Below are 18876 nucleotides of genomic sequence, written 5' to 3'. Positions count from 1 at the left end.
ACGTGATTTATGGAGGTCGTTGCAGATCGACGTCGTTCATTCAGTCGTTCTTTCCCTCCAGCCTTTCTTTCCTCCCATCCTCTAGCTATATCACACCATCCATTTATCTGTAAGGCAGCCCCCGTCGCCAGGCAGACTTTTAAATCAGCATCATGCATTCAGTTAGCCGCTTACGTAGATGCATTTTGAAAGAGCTGATGACATATGCAGTTCCAGGCCCCGCGGGCAACTGTAAGTTGTATTATCTAGGCCTACCTGCTAATCTTAGAGACTGGGTGTAACCAGGGGGTGTCGGTGTGTGTTGTGTCTTGCTATAGCATCCTGTCAGAGCTCCAACGCTCCACAGGCCTCTCGTCCTCAGTTCTCATTCTCACCTCAACACAGCACCACACACACCAAGAGCTGGGCTGCTTTTAAATAAGTGTCAGTGTCAGCACTTCCAAACAGGCTCTGTCACTTTTTTTTTTTTAAGTTAAAAAGGTCTCACAGCAATTTCTGCAGAGCTGCATTTCGCACTCATTAAACAACCCATCACCCGTGGCGACGCATCTTGGCGATTTGGTTGCCATGGCGAGTGTGAACGTGGTAGAAAGCAAGCGGACAGCTTCTAGCTTCATTTAGAGTGGAGCAGAGCCAGGTCTGGTCTGCCTTTATGGTAAAGGACAGGTCAATCACTTACAGGAGCCTATTATGGGCTGCAGAATTACCCCATGGTAACTCTGTGGGTTGCTATGGCTAATCTAGATTCCTCTCAATCCTTTGTCATCACCAAGTCCTGGGCATGTCGCAGGGAGACCTGTCCGGTTGGCGGTTTATCCTCTGACTTTTCTGCCCTGCCTAGGTGTGATGAAACTAAAATTACAGGACAGGTGCTGGACTTTGGTTAGTGGGAGTGTTGCCAACTCTGGACTAAACATGAGAGAGATAGGAGGAGAAAGTTGACGAGCAGGAAAGGAGGAGGAGAAAGTGGACGAGCAGGAAAGGAGGAGGAGAAAGTGGATGAGGAGGAATGAGAAAGTGCAAAAGAAGATAAGAAATGGGGATGAGGAGGAAAGGAGGATGAGAGAGGAGAAGAAAGTGGTGTGATATTAACATACCTGTCCTAGGATTCCTCCCAACATGGTCCATATGGCATGGCCCTCACTCCTCAGAACTCCGTTAACATTCTGCAGATCCTCCAGAGACTCACACAGCTACAGAGGGAGAGACAGACAGGTCATGTAGGGGGGGGGGGAGTGAGAGAGAGAGAGAGAGAGAGAGAGAGACAGAGCGAGAGACAGAGAGAGAGACAGAGAGAGAGACAGAGCGAGAGACAGAGAGAGAGACAGAGCGAGAGAGAGCGAGAGACAGAGCGAGAGACAGAGCGAGAGAGAGCGAGAGAGAGCGAGAGAGAGCGAGAGAGAGAGAGAGAGAGAGACAGAGCGAGAGAGAGACAGAGCGAGAGAGAGACAGAGCGAGAGAGAGACAGAGCGAGAGAGAGACAGAGCGAGAGAGAGCGAGAGAGAGCGAGAGAGAGCGAGAGAGAGCGAGAGAGAGCGAGAGAGAGCGAGAGACAGAGTGAGAGAGACAAGTCATGTAGGGGAGAGAGAGAGAGAGACAGGTCATGTAGGGGGGAGAGAGGGAGAGCGAGAGAAACATGTTACGTAGGGGGAGAGAGAAACAGGTCATGTAGGGGGAGGAGAGAGAGACAGGTCATGTAGGGGGAGGAGAGAGAGAGGTAATGTAGGGGGAGGAGAGAGACAGGTCATGTAGGGGGGAGAGAGAGAGAGAGAGAGGGAGAGCGAGAGAAACATGTTACGTAGGGGGAGAGAGAAACAGGTCATGTAGGGGGAGGAGAGAGACAGGTTATGTAGGGGGGGAGAGAGAAACAGGTTATGTAGGGGGAGAGAGAAACAGGTTATGTAGAGGGGAGAGAGAAACAGTTCATGTAGGGGGGAGAGAGAGAGAGACCGGTCATGTAGGGGGGAGAGAGAGAGACAGGTCATGTAGGAGGGAGAGAGAGAGACAGGTCATGTAGGAGGGAGAGAGAGAGACAGGTCATGTAGGGGGGAGAGAGAAACAAGTCATGTAGGAGAGAGAGGTCATGTTAGGGAGAGAGACAGAGAGAGAGAGTGTCTGACTATAGACTATCTTTCATACCATGTCATGTGTCTTCTCAGTCATGTTGAGACTGGTCTACGACCATTGCTTTAATGTATTGTTGTTCTCATTAATATTGTTGTTGTTAATGGTAATCCCATGTCCACTACAATTATTATTGCTGTTGGTCCGACCATTTATTTATATAAAAATATATATATATATTTTATATATATATAATTTTTCTATATGTATACTTAGACAATGTAAGTAATAATGAACTTGCCATGTCAATAAAGTCAATTGAATTGAATTGAGAGAGACGGGTCATGTAGGGGGGAGAGAGAGAGACAAGACACATGGGGGAGGGAGAGAAAGACGGGTCACGTAGGGGGGAGAGAGAGAGACAGGTTATGTAGGGGGGAGAGAGAGAGAGACCGAGGTTATGTAGGGGGGAGAGAGAGAGAGACCGAGGTTATGTAGGGGGCAGAGAGAGAGACCGGTTATGTAGGGGGGAGAGAGCGAGACCGGTTATGTAGGGGGGAGAGAGAGAGACCGGTTATGTAGGGGGGAGAGAGAGAGACCGGTTATGTAGGGGGGAGAGAGAGAGACCGGTTATGTAGGGGGGAGAGAGAGAGACCGGTTATGTAGGGGGGAGAGAGAGAAAGGTTATGTAGGGGGAGAGAGAGAGAGAGAAAGGTTATGTGGGGGGAGAGAGAGAGAGAAAGGTTATGTGGGGGGAGAGAGAGAGAGAAAGGTTATGTGGGGGGAGAGAGAGAGAAAGGTTATGTGGGGGGAGAGAGAGAGAAAGGTTATGTGGGGGGAGAGAGAGGTCATGTAGCGAGAGAGAGACTTCATATTATCTCCAGGAGATTAGTCTCCACACCCACCCCGCGCACTCAGAACCCACCACCCCACGCACTCAGAACCCACCACCCCGCGCACTCACCCTGTCAGGGGCTTTATAGCCATATCTGTAGCTAGACTTCTAATCTTAACGATCCTTCTCGCTCAATCCCCCTCTCAGTCTTTCTCCAAGGCCGGGGCTGCTTCTATCTCTCCATCGCTCGCTCTCCTTCTCTCTTTCTATGCATCTCTCTCGCTCCCTCTCTCCGTGTAAAAGCATGTCGAGCGGTGCAATTAGCAACACACACTCCATTAATAACGCTTAATACACGTGGCAGAAAGACTGAACGCAACATTAACTCCTCTGACTTTTACGCCGCTGTTTTATTCCCTTCTTCATTGGGCCTGATGGAGCGAAGCTGCCCTGCGCCGCCACACCCAAGTCACATGGCGAAGGATAGATGAAAGGAGATAGATAGAAAGAGAGAGCGTGCGCGAAACGGCAAGGGCCACAGAGAGATGGAGGGAGAAAGAGATGAACAGAGTGAGAGATGAGAGATGGAGAGAGCTAGACGGAAGAGGAACAACAGGGCTCTTAAAATGGTATTTTTCATGGTACATAGTAAAACGGTGGTTAATGTGTTGTAGCGCAAAGCGATGCGGTTTATGAATGACACACTATGTGCGTTTCTGAAGACTAGAGGCCATGCAGTACAAAGACATAGCACAGCTTTAGTGTGAGAACTCAGAGCAACGCTACTGGAGAATCACTGGTAAAACCCCTAGGGACTGGTTGATAACAGTGTGGATTAACATTTTGTCCACTATCTCCCTGGCTGTGTCTACTACCACAGAAACGTCAAGCAAGCATTTTATTAGGTGACTTTACGGCCTGTACCAAATCAAATCTAATTTTATTGGTCGCATACACATATTTAGCAGATGTTATTGGGGATGTAGAGAAATGCTTGTGTTCCTAGCGCCAACACCACTACTAACCTTGTTGTAGTCGACAAGCAGCTTCTTCAGGTTCTTCTAACAGTGTGTTTTTCCCCCACCACTAACCTTGTTGTAGTCGACATGCAGTTTCTCCTGCTCACTCTCCAGCTTGTCTTTCAGGTTCTTCTGTTCAGAGATATTGTCCTGGATCTGAATCATCCTCATGTTCCTCTCTGCATAGCAATAAGGACACCAATCAATAAACCACCATCACAATCTACACACATCAATAGGACCGATCCCAATCTATCTCCATCTATACACGGGAAAAGGCAGACGAGAAACACGGTGTGCCAATCTGATGGGCGATAGCTGGGGGGTGGGGGATGTTGTTCTGATGGGCGATAGCTGGGGGGTGGGGGATGTTGTTCTGATGGGCGATAGCTGGGGGGTGGGGGATGTTCTGATGGGCGATAGCTGGGGGGTGGGGGATGTTGTTCTGATGGGAGACAGCTGGGGGATGTTGTTCTGATGGGCGATAGATGGGAGATAGCTGGGGGATGTTTTTCTGATGGGCGATAGATGGGAGATAGCTGGGGGATGTTGTTCTGATGGGCGATAGCTGGGGGATGTTGTTCTGATGGGCGATAGATGGGAGATAGCTGGGGGATGTTGTTCTGATGGGCGATAGCTGGGGGGTGGGGGATGTTGTTCTGATGGGAGACAGCTGGGGGATGTTGTTCTGATGGACGATAGCTGGGGGGTGGGGGATGTTGTTCTGATGGGCGATAGATGGGAGATAGCTGGGGGATGTTGTTCTGATGGGCGATAGCTGGGAGATAGCTGGGGGATGTTGTTCTGATGGGCGATAGATGGAAGATAGCTGGGGGATGTTGTTCTGATGGGCGATAGATGGGAGATAGCTGGGGGATGTTGTTCTGATGGGCGATAGCTGGGGGGTGGGGGATGTTGTTCTGATGGGCGATAGCTGGGAGATAGCTGGGGGATGTTGTTCTGATGGGCGATAGCTGGGGGGTGGGGGATGTTGTTCTGATGGGCGATAGCTGGGGGGTGGGGGATGTTGTTCTGATGGGCGATAGCTGGGGGGTGGGGGATGTTGTTCTGATGGGCGATAGCTGGGGGGTGGGGGATGTTGTTCTGCTGAGCGATAGCTGGGGGGTGGGGGATGTTGTTCTGCTGGGCGATAGCTGGGGGGTGGGGGATGTTGTTCTGATGGGCGATAGATGGGAGATAGCTGGGGGATGTTGTTCTGATGGGCGATAGCTGGGGGATGTTGTTCTGATGGGCGATAGATGGGAGATAGCTGGGGGATGTTGTTCTGATGGGCGATAGCTGGGGGGTGGGGGATGTTGTTCTGATGGGAGACAGCTGGGGGATGTTGTTCTGATGGGCGATAGCTGGGGGGTGGGGGATGTTGTTCTGATGGGCGATAGCTGGGGGGTGGGGGATGTTGTTCTGATGGGAGACAGCTGGGGGATGTTGTTCTGATGGACGATAGCTGGGGGGTGGGGGATGTTGTTCTGATGGGCGATAGATGGGAGATAGCTGGGGGATGTTGTTCTGATGGGCGATAGCTGGGAGATAGCTGGGGGATGTTGTTCTGATGGGCGATAGATGGGAGATAGCTGGGGGATGTTGTTCTGATGGGCGATAGCTGGGAGATAGCTGGGGGATGTTGTTCTGATGGGCGATAGATGGAAGATAGCTGGGGGATGTTTTTCTGATGGGCGATAGATGGGAGATAGCTGGGGGATGTTGTTCTGATGGGCGATAGATGGGAGATAGCTGGGGGATGTTGTTCTGATGGGCGATAGCTGGGGGGTGGGGGATGTTGTTCTGATGGGCGATAGCTGGGGGGTGGGGGATGTTGTTCTGATGGGCGATAGCTGGGGGGTGGGGGATGTTGTTCTGATGGGCGATAGCTGGGGGGTGGGGGATGTTGTTCTGCTGAGCGATAGCTGGGGGGTGGGGGATGTTGTTCTGCTGGGCGATAGCTGGGGGGTGGGGGATGTTGTTCTGATGGGCGATAGATGGGAGATAGCTGGGGGATGTTGTTCTGATGGGCGATAGATGGAAGATAGCTGGGGGATGTTGTTCTGATGGGCGATAGATGGGAGATAGCTGGGGGATGTTGTTCTGATGGGCGATAGCTGGGAGATAGCTGGGGGATGTTGTTCTGATGGGCGATAGATGGAAGATAGCTGGGGGATGTTTTTCTGATGGGCGATAGATGGGAGATAGCTGGGGGATGTTGTTCTGATGGGCGATAGATGGGAGATAGCTGGGGGATGTTGTTCTGATGGGCGATAGCTGGGGGGTGGGGGATGTTGTTCTGATGGGCGATAGCTGGGGGGTGGGGGATGTTGTTCTGATGGGCGATAGCTGGGGGGTGGGGGATGTTGTTCTGATGGGCGATAGCTGGGGGGTGGGGGATGTTGTTCTGCTGAGCGATAGCTGGGGGGTGGGGGATGTTGTTCTGCTGGGCGATAGCTGGGGGGTGGGGGATGTTGTTCTGATGGGCGATAGATGGGAGATAGCTGGGGGATGTTGTTCTGATGGGCGATAGCTGGGGGATGTTGTTCTGATGGGCGATAGATGGGAGATAGCTGGGGGATGTTGTTCTGATGGGCGATAGCTGGGGGGTGGGGGATGTTGTTCTGATGGGAGACAGCTGGGGGATGTTGTTCTGATGGGCGATAGCTGGGGGGTGGGGGATGTTGTTCTGATGGGCGATAGCTGGGGGGTGGAGGATGTTGTTCTGATGGGCGATAGCTGGGGAGTGGGGAATGTTGTTCTGATGGGAGATAGCTGGGGGATGTTATTCTGATGTGAGATAGCTGGGGGATGTTGTTCTGATGGGAGATAGCTGGGGAGTGGAGGATGTTCTTCTGATGGGAGATAGCTGGGGGTGGGGGATGCTGTTCTGATGGGAGATAGCTGGGGGGTGGGGGATGCTGTTCTGATGGGAGATAGCTGGGGGATGTTGTTCTGATGGGCGATAGCTGGGGGATGCTGTTCTGATGGGAGATAGCTGGGGGTTGAGGATGTTGTTCTGATGGGCGATAGCTGGGGAGTGGGGGATGCTGTCTGATGGGAGATAGCTGGGGGTGGGGGATGTTCTGATGGGAGATAGCTGGGGGTGGGGGATGTTGTTCTGATGGGCGATAGCTGGGGAGTGGGGGATGCTGTCTGATGGGAGTTAGCTAGGGGTGGGGGATGTTCTGATGGGAGATAGCTGGGGATGGGGGATGTTGTTCAAGGTTATACACGTTTGAACGTACATGTATACGCACACTCGCAAACACACACAAAAACGGTCGAGCAAACATATCTGGCAACGGCATCATCATTCATTTTGAGGGTCTTTATCCAAGGATACATGCTGAGAGCCTATAGAACTCTGGCACATCTGTCTTTATTCTGGAAGCATCTGTCTTTAGTAACAACATTGACTAGAATAGTGTATTATGTTGGTAATGTAAGTCTATGTTTCCATTAGTCAGATGGTTTTTGTTTCCCTACTCACCCAGGTAATAGTTGACGAAGTCTGCAGTGAGGGCAGGCTGCTTGTGTTTCCTGCGTCCGTCCACACTTGCGCTGATGTCTGATGTGTCTACAGGGAAGATGTCCGTGCTGAAAAAGAAAAAAGAGATTTTAACCGACAACCCTCTGCTTCCTGGTCCACCTTTCTGACCTCAACGCCTCTCCCTGACAAGGGGAAAAAGTTGCAGCTCTCATGCATCCAATTCCAAAAAATCTTTATATTGGATTTTTTAAAACATTTTTTAAAGTATTGAGTGTGAATTCTATATTTGGGCTGCACCTCAATTCTTGGTTGCCTGAACACCATCTTTTTCCTACAGACATTAACTCCTACCTGATGCCCATGAGCTCGGCCTTCCTCATGAGTTTCCTGATGGCGGAGGCGCTGGAGGTCAGGGGTCGTGGAAGCTTCTCCCGGGGGACCCAGGCCTGGGGCCGAGTGTTACGGGACAGCTCTGCCCTGGCCCGGTACTGCTGCAGCCGGGTGGTGATACGGGCCTGCCAGGGGTTCAACACAACACAAAGAAACACACACTTCATTATCTAATGACAGCCCGCCTGTGTACCAAATGGCACACTATCCTATATATGGGCCCTAGTCAAAAGTAGTGCTTTATATAGGGAATAGGATCCCATTTGGGACCCAGACATTACAACTTACAACCTCCCCAGGTTGTTTCTGCTGTGTTTTCCAACTCACTTGTTAAAATAAAAAAGTAAATCAGTCGAAGACTGAATCTTGCATGTAGAACAATTAACTATGAAGGAAACACTGACAAGCATTTCTATTCATGTTCAAAGACAACATTCTGCAGCCCTAACAGGGGCAAGCCAGTGTGAGTCTGAGCCAGTCTTGACCTCTCACCTGTGCCTCAGGGGCCAGCTGCTTCTCTTTGTCCTGTAGAGATGCCTTGCAGTAGGACTGGAGCGCCAGGTAGTTCTTCCTCTTCCACTTCCTGTCATAGCGGTCCGCATGCTGCTTACAATACGCAAAGAAGGGATCGGCTATGTCCTGGGGAAACAGACACACACACACACGTGTTCAAAACCTGATCGACCAGGTGAACATCGCTTCTTGTGCACTGTGTATGGCATGTCTTTCAGCACTCGTCAGTCAAGAGACCTGTTTTCCTGTGCAAAATAGTCACTTACAGCGCAGTCGGACCACTTGAATTTTTCCACATTTTGTTATGTTACAGCCTTTTTCTAAAATCTATTAAATTGTTTTTTTCCCACCCTCAATCTACACATAATACCTCATAATTACTTTTTTTTTGTAAATGTATAATATATTTTTTTTAAACTAAAGTATCACAATTACATAAGTATTCCGGCCCTTTACTCAGTACTTTATTGAAGCACCTTTGGCAGCGATTACAGCCTCAAGTCTTCTTGGGTATGACACTACAAGCTTAGCACATTTGTATTTGGGGAGTTTCTCCCATTCTTCTCTGCAGATCCTATCAAGCTCTGTCAGGTTGGATGGGAAGTGTTGCTACACAGCTATTTTCAGGTCTTGCCAGAGATGTTCGATCGGTTTCAAGTCCGGGCTCTGGCTGAGCCACTCAAGGACATTCAGAGACTTGTCCCGAAGCCAATCCTGTGTTGTCTTGGCTGTGTGCTTAGGGTCGTTGTCCTGTTGGAAGGTGAACCTTCGTCCCAGTCTGAGGTCCTGAGCGCTCTGGAGCAGGTTTTCATCAAGGATCTCTCTGTACTTTACTCTGTTCATCTTTCCCCAATACTGACTAGTTTCCCAGTCTCTGCCGCTGAAAAACATCCCTACAGCATGATGCTGCCTCCACCATGCTTCACCGTAGGGATGGTGCCAGTTTTCCTCCAGATGTGACGCTTGGCATTCAGGCCAAAGAGTTCAATCTTGGTTTCATCAGAACATAGAATCTTGTTTCTCATGGTCTGAGAGTCCTTTAGGTGCCTTTTGACAAACTCCAAGTGGGCTGTCGTGCCTTTTAGTGATGAGTGGCTTCAGTCTGGCCACTCTACCATAAAGGCCTGATTGGTGGAGTGCTGCAGAGATGGTTGTCCTTCTGGAAGGCTTTCCCATCTCCACAGAGGAACTCTGGAACTCTGTCCGAGTGACCATTGGGTTCTAAGTCACCTCCCTGACCAAGGCCCTTCTCCCCCGATTGCTCAGTTTGGCTGGGCGGCCAGCTGGTGGTTACAACCTTCTTCCATTTAAAAATGATGGAGACAACTGTGTTCGTGGGGACCTTCATTGCTGCAAATATTTTATGTTACCCTTCCCCAGATCGGTGTCTCGACACAATCCTTTCTCAGAGCTCTACGGACAATTGCTTCGACCTCATGGCTTGGTTTTTGCTCTGACATGCACTGTCAACTGTGGGAACTTACAGTGCCTTGCGAAAGTATTCGGCCCCCTTGAACTTTGCAACCTTTTGCCACATTTCAGGCTTCAAACATAAAGATATAAAACTGTATTTTTTTGTGAAGAATCAACAACAAGTGGGACACAATCATGAAGTGGATCGACATTTATTGGATATTTCAAACTTTTTTAACAAATCAAAAACTAAAAAATGGGGCGTGCAAAATTATTCAGCCCCTTTACTTTCAGTGCAGCAAACTCTCTCCAGAAGTTCAGTGAGGATCTCTGAATGATCCAATGTTGACCTAAATGACTAATGATGATAAATACAATCCACCTGTGTGTAATCAAGTCTCCGTATAAATGCACCTGCACTGTGATAGTCTCAGAGGTCCGTTAAAAGCGCAGAGAGCATCATGAAGAACAAGGAACACACCAGGCAGGTCCGAGATACTGTTGTGAAGAAGTTTAAAGCCGGATTTGGATACAAAAAGATTTCCCAAGCTTTAAACATCCCAAGGAGCACTGTGCAAGCGATAATATTGAAATGGAAGGAGTATCAGACCACTGCAAATCTACCAAGACCTGGCCGTCCCTCTAAACTTTCAGCTCATACAAGGAGAAGACTGATCAGAGATGCAGCCAAGAGGCCCATGATCACTCTGGATGAACTGCAGCGATCTACAGCTGAGGTGGGAGACTCTGTCCATAGGACAACAATCAGTCGTATATTGCACAAATCTGGCCTTTATGGAAGAGTGGCAAGAAGAAAGCCATTTCTTAAAGATATCCATAAAAAGTGTTGCTTAAAGTTTGCCACAAGCCACCTGGGAGACACACCAAACATGTGGAAGAAGGTGCTCTGGTCAGATGAAACCAAAATTGAACTTTTTGGCAACAATACAAAACGTTATGTTTGGCGTAAAAGCAACACAGCTCATCATCCTGAACACACCATCCCCACTGTCAAACATGGTGGTGGCAGCATCATGGTTTGGGCCTGCTTTTCTTCAGCAGGGACAGGGAAGATGGTTAAAATTGATGGGAAGATGGATGGAGCCAAATACAGGACCATTCTGGAAGAAAACCTGATGGAGTCTGCAAAAGACCTGAGACTGGGACGGAGATTTGTCTTCCAACAAGACAATGATCCAAAACATAAAGCAAAATCTACAATGGAATGGTTCAAAAATAAACATATCCAGGTGTTAGAATGGCCAAGTCAAAGTCCAGACCTGAATCCAATCGAGAATCTGTGGAAAGAACTGAAAACTGCAGTTCACAAATGCTCTCCATCCAACCTTACTGAGCTCGAGCTGTTTTGCAAGGAGGAATGGGAACAAAATGTCAGTCTCTCGATGTGCAAAACTGATAGAGACATACCCCAAGCGACTTACAGCTGTAATCGCAGCAAAAGGTGGCGCTACAAAGTATTAACTTAAGGGGGCTGAATAATTTTGCACGCCCAATTTTTCAGTTTTTGATTTGTTAAAAAAGTTTGAAATATCCAACAAATGTCGTTCCACTTCATGATTGTGTCCCACTTGTTGTTGATTCTTCACAAAAAAATACAGTTTTATATCTTTATGTTTGAAGCCTGAAATGTGGCAAAAGGTCGCAAAGTTCAAGGGGGCTGAATACTTTCGCAAGGCACTGTACATAGACAGGTGTGTGCCCTTCCCATGTCCAATCAATTGAATTTACCACAGGTGGACTCCAATCAAGTTGTAGAAACCTCTCAAGGATGATCAATGGAAACAGGATGCACCTGAGCTTTATTTCGAGTCTCATAGCAAAGGGTCTGAATACTTATGTAAATAAGGTATGTTTTTTTTTATTTTGAATACATTTGCAAACATTTCTAAAAGCCTGTTTTCTCTTTGTCATTATGGGGTATTGTGTGTAGATTGATGAGGATTTATTTTATTTGATCCATTTTTAGAATAAGGCTGTAACGTAACAAAATGTGGAAAAGGGGAAGGGGTCTGAATACTTTCCGAATGGACTGTATGTAATTCAAAAGAATAATTGTATCATTGTTATGTGAGAAACATAACATCCATTTAGTGCTCTGAGTGATAAACTGTGCTCAATGCTGAAGTAGAGTGCATCTTATTCCTAGAACTGAGTTTAGTGATGGTGATTTTTCTCAGAAATGGTCTTCCAAATTCCAGGTAAGAAAAGAGCGAATAACAATGAAAGCCTCTACTTCTTAATTATTTTCCATATTCACAACAACCATACAGCTCACCTACAAGGTCCTACGACCTTTTCTTTCCCCCTGCTCAGTCAGGGAGAAAAAAAAACACTCAAACTCAACCGTTTTTCCCCCCAGACAGGCAGGCAGCCCCTGGCTCCCCTAGAATCGTTTAGGCTTAAGGTGTTTCGGCAGATTTTATCAGAGGCTTCACCTGTTGATAGGGGCCCTTTGCCACAGCTCAATGGATTAAATGGATAGCGGTGAGTAGGCACTTTCTGGGCCGGGTTTATCAGTACGCCGGCCGCCTTTGTGCCGCAGAAAGAAGTGACGCGAGGTGCATACATCAGCTGCACTGCAGACGGATCCTGAATACCAGCTATAACCAGATCCTTAGAGTGTCATCATTATACAGCCTTCCATGTTTTATTACATTCTCAATATAAGACTCTGCCTATAGCAGGAGGTTGATGAAGTAGCCAGGGCCAGTTTAAGAGACTGTTTTAAAGGACTAGTCGTTTGTAAAATGAATACATTACTGTCTTCTTATCGCAGGGAGTGACCTGAATCCTGCACTAAGAACCCCCACCCCCACCCCCCATGTTGTTCAAATGCATTTCAGGGACTGTGAATGAGCTGTGCAAAGCTGTCAAAGGATGGCTAATTTGAAGAATCTCAAATCTCATATATATTTAGATTTGTTTAACACTTTTTTGGTTACTACATGATTCCATATGTGTTTTTCCATTGTTCGGATGTCCTCACTATTATAAATAGTAAAAATAAAGAGAAACCCTGGAACGAGTAGCTGTGTCCAAACTTTTGACTTGTACTGTATTGATACACAGGGTCACATGATTCATGTCCGGTCTTCTCTCACCTCCTCCGCAGCGGCCTCTGAGAGAAGCCCCTCCCTCTGAGCACAGGTCACATGGAAGTAGGATCGGCACATGCCAGCATCACAGCTGATACACACGCCTGTCCGGGCGAACCGGGCGTCCTCGCAGAAACTGCACTCCTAGACAAAAGAGAAAGCAAAAACATAGGTCAGAAACACCACTTATGAACAAAAGGTAAATAGAAAATGGAGATCTCAGAAACTGCAGTCAGGGACAAAGGAAAACCTAGAGGTTCAGAAACTACAACATTGACTTCGCTCAGTTCTGCCAACGGGACAAAGTGACCACTTGGAGAAACTTGCATATGCTTTAATTATTCATTTTTATGATAATACACATTTTTCAGCAGCAATTTCTTTTCAGAGTGAAATGGCACTGGATCATATTTCTAAAAGTCACGCTCTTCAATAAAAGTGTATTCTATTGGCTAAGTGACCCTCAACAGGGTTTCAGCTAGAATGAATGTCAGAGTGACTGTACGCTGATGGATCACTATGCTAAAGTTGGATGTAAAGTGTTGGACGGTAACCAACCCCACGAGTCACTCTATTACTGTCTTAATGTGCTGCTCCTCATAAACCGGACTTATTCATCAACAGACAATGGGAAACCAAAAATCTAAAACACCTTCCTCAGTGTTCCACTCTGACAAAGCATGTTTGAAGTAATACGGATTGATTTTGTTTCATACAATTTACACCGTTTAACAGAATATTTTGATCGCCATCATCGTTATTCTATAAAACATTTCCTTTGTACTTGCCTTGGCCCCATACTTGGAGTAGTTCATCTCTGTGAGAGTCACTGGTCGTAGTTTATCAATGTCCCCAAACGCTACTCCGGGGACGTAGAGCGCACAAACCACATGGACCCATCTAGAAAATACACATGAAAAGAAACAAGGATGCTTCAAATAGCCCCATTGCTGATGTATGTGCCTACTTAACCAATGAAAGCAAAGACCATTATACACATTGCGAGTACACTAAAACAGAGACTGGGTAGTCCACGTGAAGTAAACACAAGCTTTCTAATGGTCACAATTAAAGTGTTTGAACAGGATCTTAAACGCGTACAAATTTGTAACATTGTAAGAATTGGAATGGCGGGATTTTTTGTTGTTGCAGGATGTAACATATAATACAAAATTGATGACGTTGTACACGATGCACAATTTTTGGGGACCCGTTTTGGCTCGTGAGCGCTACTTTCAAAGCTACTGGCTGAAATTATACAAAACCTTTATAATGCATCTTTAAAAGAGAAGATTGACCCATTTTGAATGTTATGTTATATTTGTGCATCTCTGAGCGATTTTCTATCTATTCCCTGGGTCATTTCATGTGTATCTGAGCGATTGCCGTTCAAGCAGGCAGAAATTCTACAGGTATGATATAGCATTGTGATAAAGTCTCTCTCACTACACTGGACGTTAATAGGAATATGACTTTTAGATTCACACAGGTCAGATTTCAATACTGGTCAATGTCACAACGCGGGAAGTTCTCTTCTCTCAAATTAGTCATTGATCATATTTTTGTGATATTCCTACCTCAAGAAATGTGTAATTTAAAAGAGGGTCTAACACATTTCTCCTATTTGTCGGCCTCATCGGTCCAGGGTGTATTGCATGGTGTCGTTGTGAATGTCAGACTCCACTCTGTGAGGCACATCGATCTAAGGGATGAACATGGTGAGATTGTAGACTCCCAAATTGATAGTGCAGTTTGTTCAGGCGATTTTACAGCCAACTAGCTTCTTCACATGCTGATATTGACTTTGGTATTATTTTGTGTAGCTACGTTTGCTAGCTAGCTAGCCAGCCAGCCAGCCCATAGAGAGATCATTGCATTGTGGATGTTGTAGTCGACTTGAGCTGCAACAGATTTCCACAACAATGTTCACGTTGCTAACAACCTTATTATATCCACAAAATGAAATATTTGTTAACAAAAAATACTGTTCTCACATATTAGAGTTATGTAACAATGTAAATAATAGGAATGAGTGCTTTTGGGGGGATTTTTCCTTTAAGTTATATTAGTACATTTGTGCTGACAAAGCTCTATTAAATTAGGCACTGCAAAAGCGTAAATGTAAACAACGCAAAATCAGAAAACTTCACTCAGATAATTAACTGAAATTAATCACTTATACACTTAAAAACTTGGAAATCTTCAGTAGTTGATTTCAGCAGCCCAAGCCACACTCTCTGACTGAGCATCCGCTTGGTGTGACACAATTTCAAATGCAGACTTTGGGGAAGAGAATCCGAAGTCCAATATAAAGATATCCATCTCCACAGTTTAATTTGCTGTGTTTTTCATGCTCTAGTGAAGTAGTAAATTCGGGTGCAGGCTGGCTGAGGAGCACCATCAGCGATAGCGTGGCTGGAGTCTCCACGCTTCACATAACACTCTCTCTCTCTCTCGCTATCCCTCACTGTCTCTCCTCTCTTTTTCTTCCCCCCCATCTTCTTCTCCTTCCCTCACTTGCTTTCTTTCCCCTCTCTCTATTCCTACCCTTCTCTCTTTTTCTTCCAGTCTTTCTCTCCCTCACTTTCTCTCCCTTCTCCATCTTCTATACTTCTCCAACGCTGAATGTAGGCATGGAGAGAGGCTTGTCTACAGTAAATGTAGAAATACATGTTAAATAGTTGATTTCCTATAGTGTAGGTAATTCCTATTGTGTTGATTGCAATTCCTACAGTGCACCTGACTGATCCAATGTAATGCTCCGAAACAGGCAAATTAAATCATGTGAAAAATCATAAAATCAGTGTGTCGAATCATTGACTAGAGGTCGATAGATTATGATTTTTCAACGCCGATACCGATTATTGGAGGACCAAAAAAGCCGTTACCAATTAATCTGACGATTTTTTAAAGTTTATTTGTAATAATGACAATTACAACTATACTGAATGAAAACGTATTTTAACTTAATATAATACATCAATAAAAACAACTTAGCCTCAAGTAAATAATGAAACATGTTCAATTTGGTTTAAATAATGCAAAAACAAAGTGTTGGAGAAGAAAGTAAAAGTGCAATATGTGCTACGTAAGAAAGCTAACGTTTAAGTTCCTTGCTCAGAAAATGAGACCATATGAAAGCTGGTGGTTCCTTTTAACATGAGTCTTCAATATTCCCAGGTAAGAAGTTTTAGGTTGTAGTTATTATAGGAATTATAGGACTATTTCCCTCTACACCATTTGTATTTCATTAACCTTTGACTATTGGATGTTCTTATAGGCACTTTAGTATTGCAAGTGTAACAGTATAGCTTCCGTCCCTCTCCTCGCTGGGCTCGAACCAGCAACACAACGACAGCCACCATCGAAGCAGCATAACCCATGCAGAGCAAGGGGAACAACTACTAGAAGGCTCAGAGCGAGTGGCGTTTGAAACGCTATTAGCGCGCGCTCACTAGCTAGCCATTTCACTTCGGTTACACCAGCCTCATCTCGGGAGTTGATAGGCTTGAAGTCATAAACAGCACAATGCTTGACGCACAACGAAGAGCTGCTGGCAAAACGCACGAAAGTGCTGTTTGAATGAATGCTTACGCGCCTGCTTCTGCCTACCACCGCTCAGTCAGATACTTAGATACTTGTGTGCTCAGTCAGATTATATGCAATGCAGGACATGCTAGATAATATCTATTAATATCATCAACCATGTGTAGTTAACTAGTGATTATGACTAGTGATTATGATTGATTGTTTTTTATAAAGATAAGTTTAATGCTAGCTAGCAACTTACCTTGGCTTACTGCATTTGAATAACAGGCAGTCTCCTTGTGGAGTGCAACGAGAGAGAGGCAGGTCGTTATTGCGTTGGACTAGTTAACTGTACGGTTGCAAGATTGGATCCCCCGAGCTGACAAGGTGAAAATCTGTCGTTCTGCCCCTGACCAAGGCAGTTAACCCACCGTTTCTAGGCCGTCATTGAAAATAAGAATGTGATCTTATATATATATATATATATATATATATATATTTTAGTTTTTTACAAATCGGCGCCCAAAAATACCGATTTCCGATTGTTATGAAAACGTATATATTATTCCGCCATTCCAATTAAACGGTCGACCTATAATCATGACCCACCTCCCAGCGTCAGTCTCTTTGAAGATCCCGTCCTGATTGGGGCAGAGCTCACAGCTGGGTGTGACTCCGTTCTTGCAAGCATCGCAGAACCACGGTTCCGTGGAGTTCTCCGAGGCGGAACTCATGATGGAGTCACTCTCCCCGTCCACTCCATAACAGCCTGGAACACATGTAGAAAGTTTGTCAATTACATCCATAACGCTGACCGGTAGCTAATACTGGCTAACATATTCCATTAGGTTTTACATTTGCTGTGAACATTGTGTCGTTAGCTAGTATCTAACAGTTCCAACTTAACAGATTTGTATCTATTCTATCGTGCAATAGTTCTGACTATCAGAGTAGGGGTTGCAGAATCCATTACCAGTTAGTGGATCCTCTTAAAAAGGTGCAAAAGGCTGTGTTACACCTAGGATTGAGAAGACCAGAGAACTGTGCCCTGACAAGCACACAACATGGTGTCAACTTGCTGTTTGCTAGTTTCCCCTCAAACCTCCAGAAAGATTTAGATTTTCTCTTAAACCTTTTGCTCCAGCTTTCTAATGGGGAACATTTGATCATATTATCGAGACCTAAGACTAGAGAAGAGAGAGAAGCCACACGCCACAAGCAAAGCATGTTAATGTTGTATTCTTAATTTTCCAGGGTTGCCAAAACAATTATTTTCGTTGATGCGGTTTCTATGGCTGCTATTACACTGGCCGAACGTGATCCGCACTACCAATGAGGGCAGCAATCAGCCGCTCTGCCTTCCATTGGAGAGATAACACACTGGCTCCTAATTCAGTCAAACAACCTCCAGGCTCTCTGAGCTATGGGAGAGACTCACAAATCAAAGGCTCAATGTTGTACATACTCTGTATGCTCGTCACTCTGGACCACACTGGGGAATCAGTCCAGTCTGAAGACCCACTGGCGGCAAACATCCAGAAGCCACACCAGACGGCAATGTTTATTCAGTTGTGTGTCTGTTTTTTTTCTTTCTCTCAGTGCGTAGATGTCCTCTATAGGTGCTCTCTGATTGTGTCCATTTGTTCTGCATCACAGGGAATAGACAGGCTAGAGTGGATTGAAAGTGATGTTCGTCAGTGTAGAAAATAGGGGGGGGGGGGGGGGTTATATAGTGTACTGTTGTATCCTGCAGGTTTATTTACGACCAGGTAATTGGCTTCAAGCTGAGAGGAAGTCCAAGTCAGAATGACATTAATCAAGTCAAGATTACATCATTCAAGCACTGATTATTTCAATAGGGCAATTAGTACACAGCTGGAGCTTCACCCTGACCTCCAAACCACGATCTCTGCCTCACATTTAACTACAACAAGAAAACAAAAACAATTTCCTTCCGTCTCGATGCTTCCCCCCGCAGTATGTGTGTCAGGACAAGAGGTTAAGTCCCCAGGGGCTCCAATATAGCTCAAGATTTATTTTCTTAAAGAAAATATATTTCTGAAAATACTGCTGGCAACAGTTGTGCTTAATAGTGATTGGTGCTTTTAATCAAAGAAACCGGGTTGTGAACGATCACCACGCTGGTTTTACCGACTTACGGCTGAACCATCACCGCAAATCTCCGATGTTCCTTTTGAACCGAGATACAAAGCTGGAAGCACTAAGCCATGGGGTGCTGGCTAATGTGAGCTAAGCTGACCAAAAGTGATGACTACGGGATAGCTTTATAATCCTCCAAGTGAAGATTATCCTTGTCAGAAATGACGAGCTTGGCAGTTAAAGAGGGTATAGGGGGCAGGGGTAGTGTATAGTGTCTACTAAATCAAGATGTAATTTTAACTGTATCAAGATTTAACAGTGAAAGAAAGGTCTATTTGGGTATATGGTGTTAACATATACAGGTGTGAATATGAGTGTGTGTGTGTGTGGTTCTGAATCTCCATC

The 18876-nt window shown here is 46.0% G+C and overlaps 1 protein-coding gene across 6 annotated transcripts in view; it reads right to left on the bottom strand.

The window, feature by feature from the left end:
• LOC110488131 (PHD finger protein 14) overlaps window positions 1-18876 on the bottom strand; it is a 125239-nt gene that overhangs the window by 94270 nt on the left and 12093 nt on the right. For 5 of the 6 annotated variants that reach the window (XM_036971654.1, XM_036971651.1, XM_036971655.1 and 2 more), the window contains exons 6-13: window positions 16981-17140; window positions 13632-13743; window positions 12850-12987; window positions 8294-8440; window positions 7763-7938; window positions 7412-7518; window positions 3991-4097; window positions 1098-1193 (exon numbers count right to left, since the gene is read on the bottom strand). In XM_036971654.1, coding sequence (XP_036827549.1) covers window positions 1098-1193; window positions 3991-4097; window positions 7412-7518; window positions 7763-7938; window positions 8294-8440; window positions 12850-12987; window positions 13632-13743; window positions 16981-17140 — 1043 coding nt within the window. The remainder of the gene's footprint in view (window positions 1-1097; window positions 1194-3990; window positions 4098-7411; window positions 7519-7762; window positions 7939-8293; window positions 8441-12849; window positions 12988-13631; window positions 13744-16980; window positions 17141-18876) is intronic. The other variant, XM_036971653.1, reaches the window with a different exon arrangement.

Source organism: Oncorhynchus mykiss, chromosome 32 (assembly GCF_013265735.2).
Source record: "Oncorhynchus mykiss isolate Arlee chromosome 32, USDA_OmykA_1.1, whole genome shotgun sequence".
In the NCBI taxonomy this organism is placed as follows: domain Eukaryota; kingdom Metazoa; phylum Chordata; class Actinopteri; order Salmoniformes; family Salmonidae; genus Oncorhynchus; species Oncorhynchus mykiss.
The sequence above is the reverse complement of the archived record's forward strand: the minus strand, read 5'-3'. Positions and strand labels throughout refer to the sequence as shown.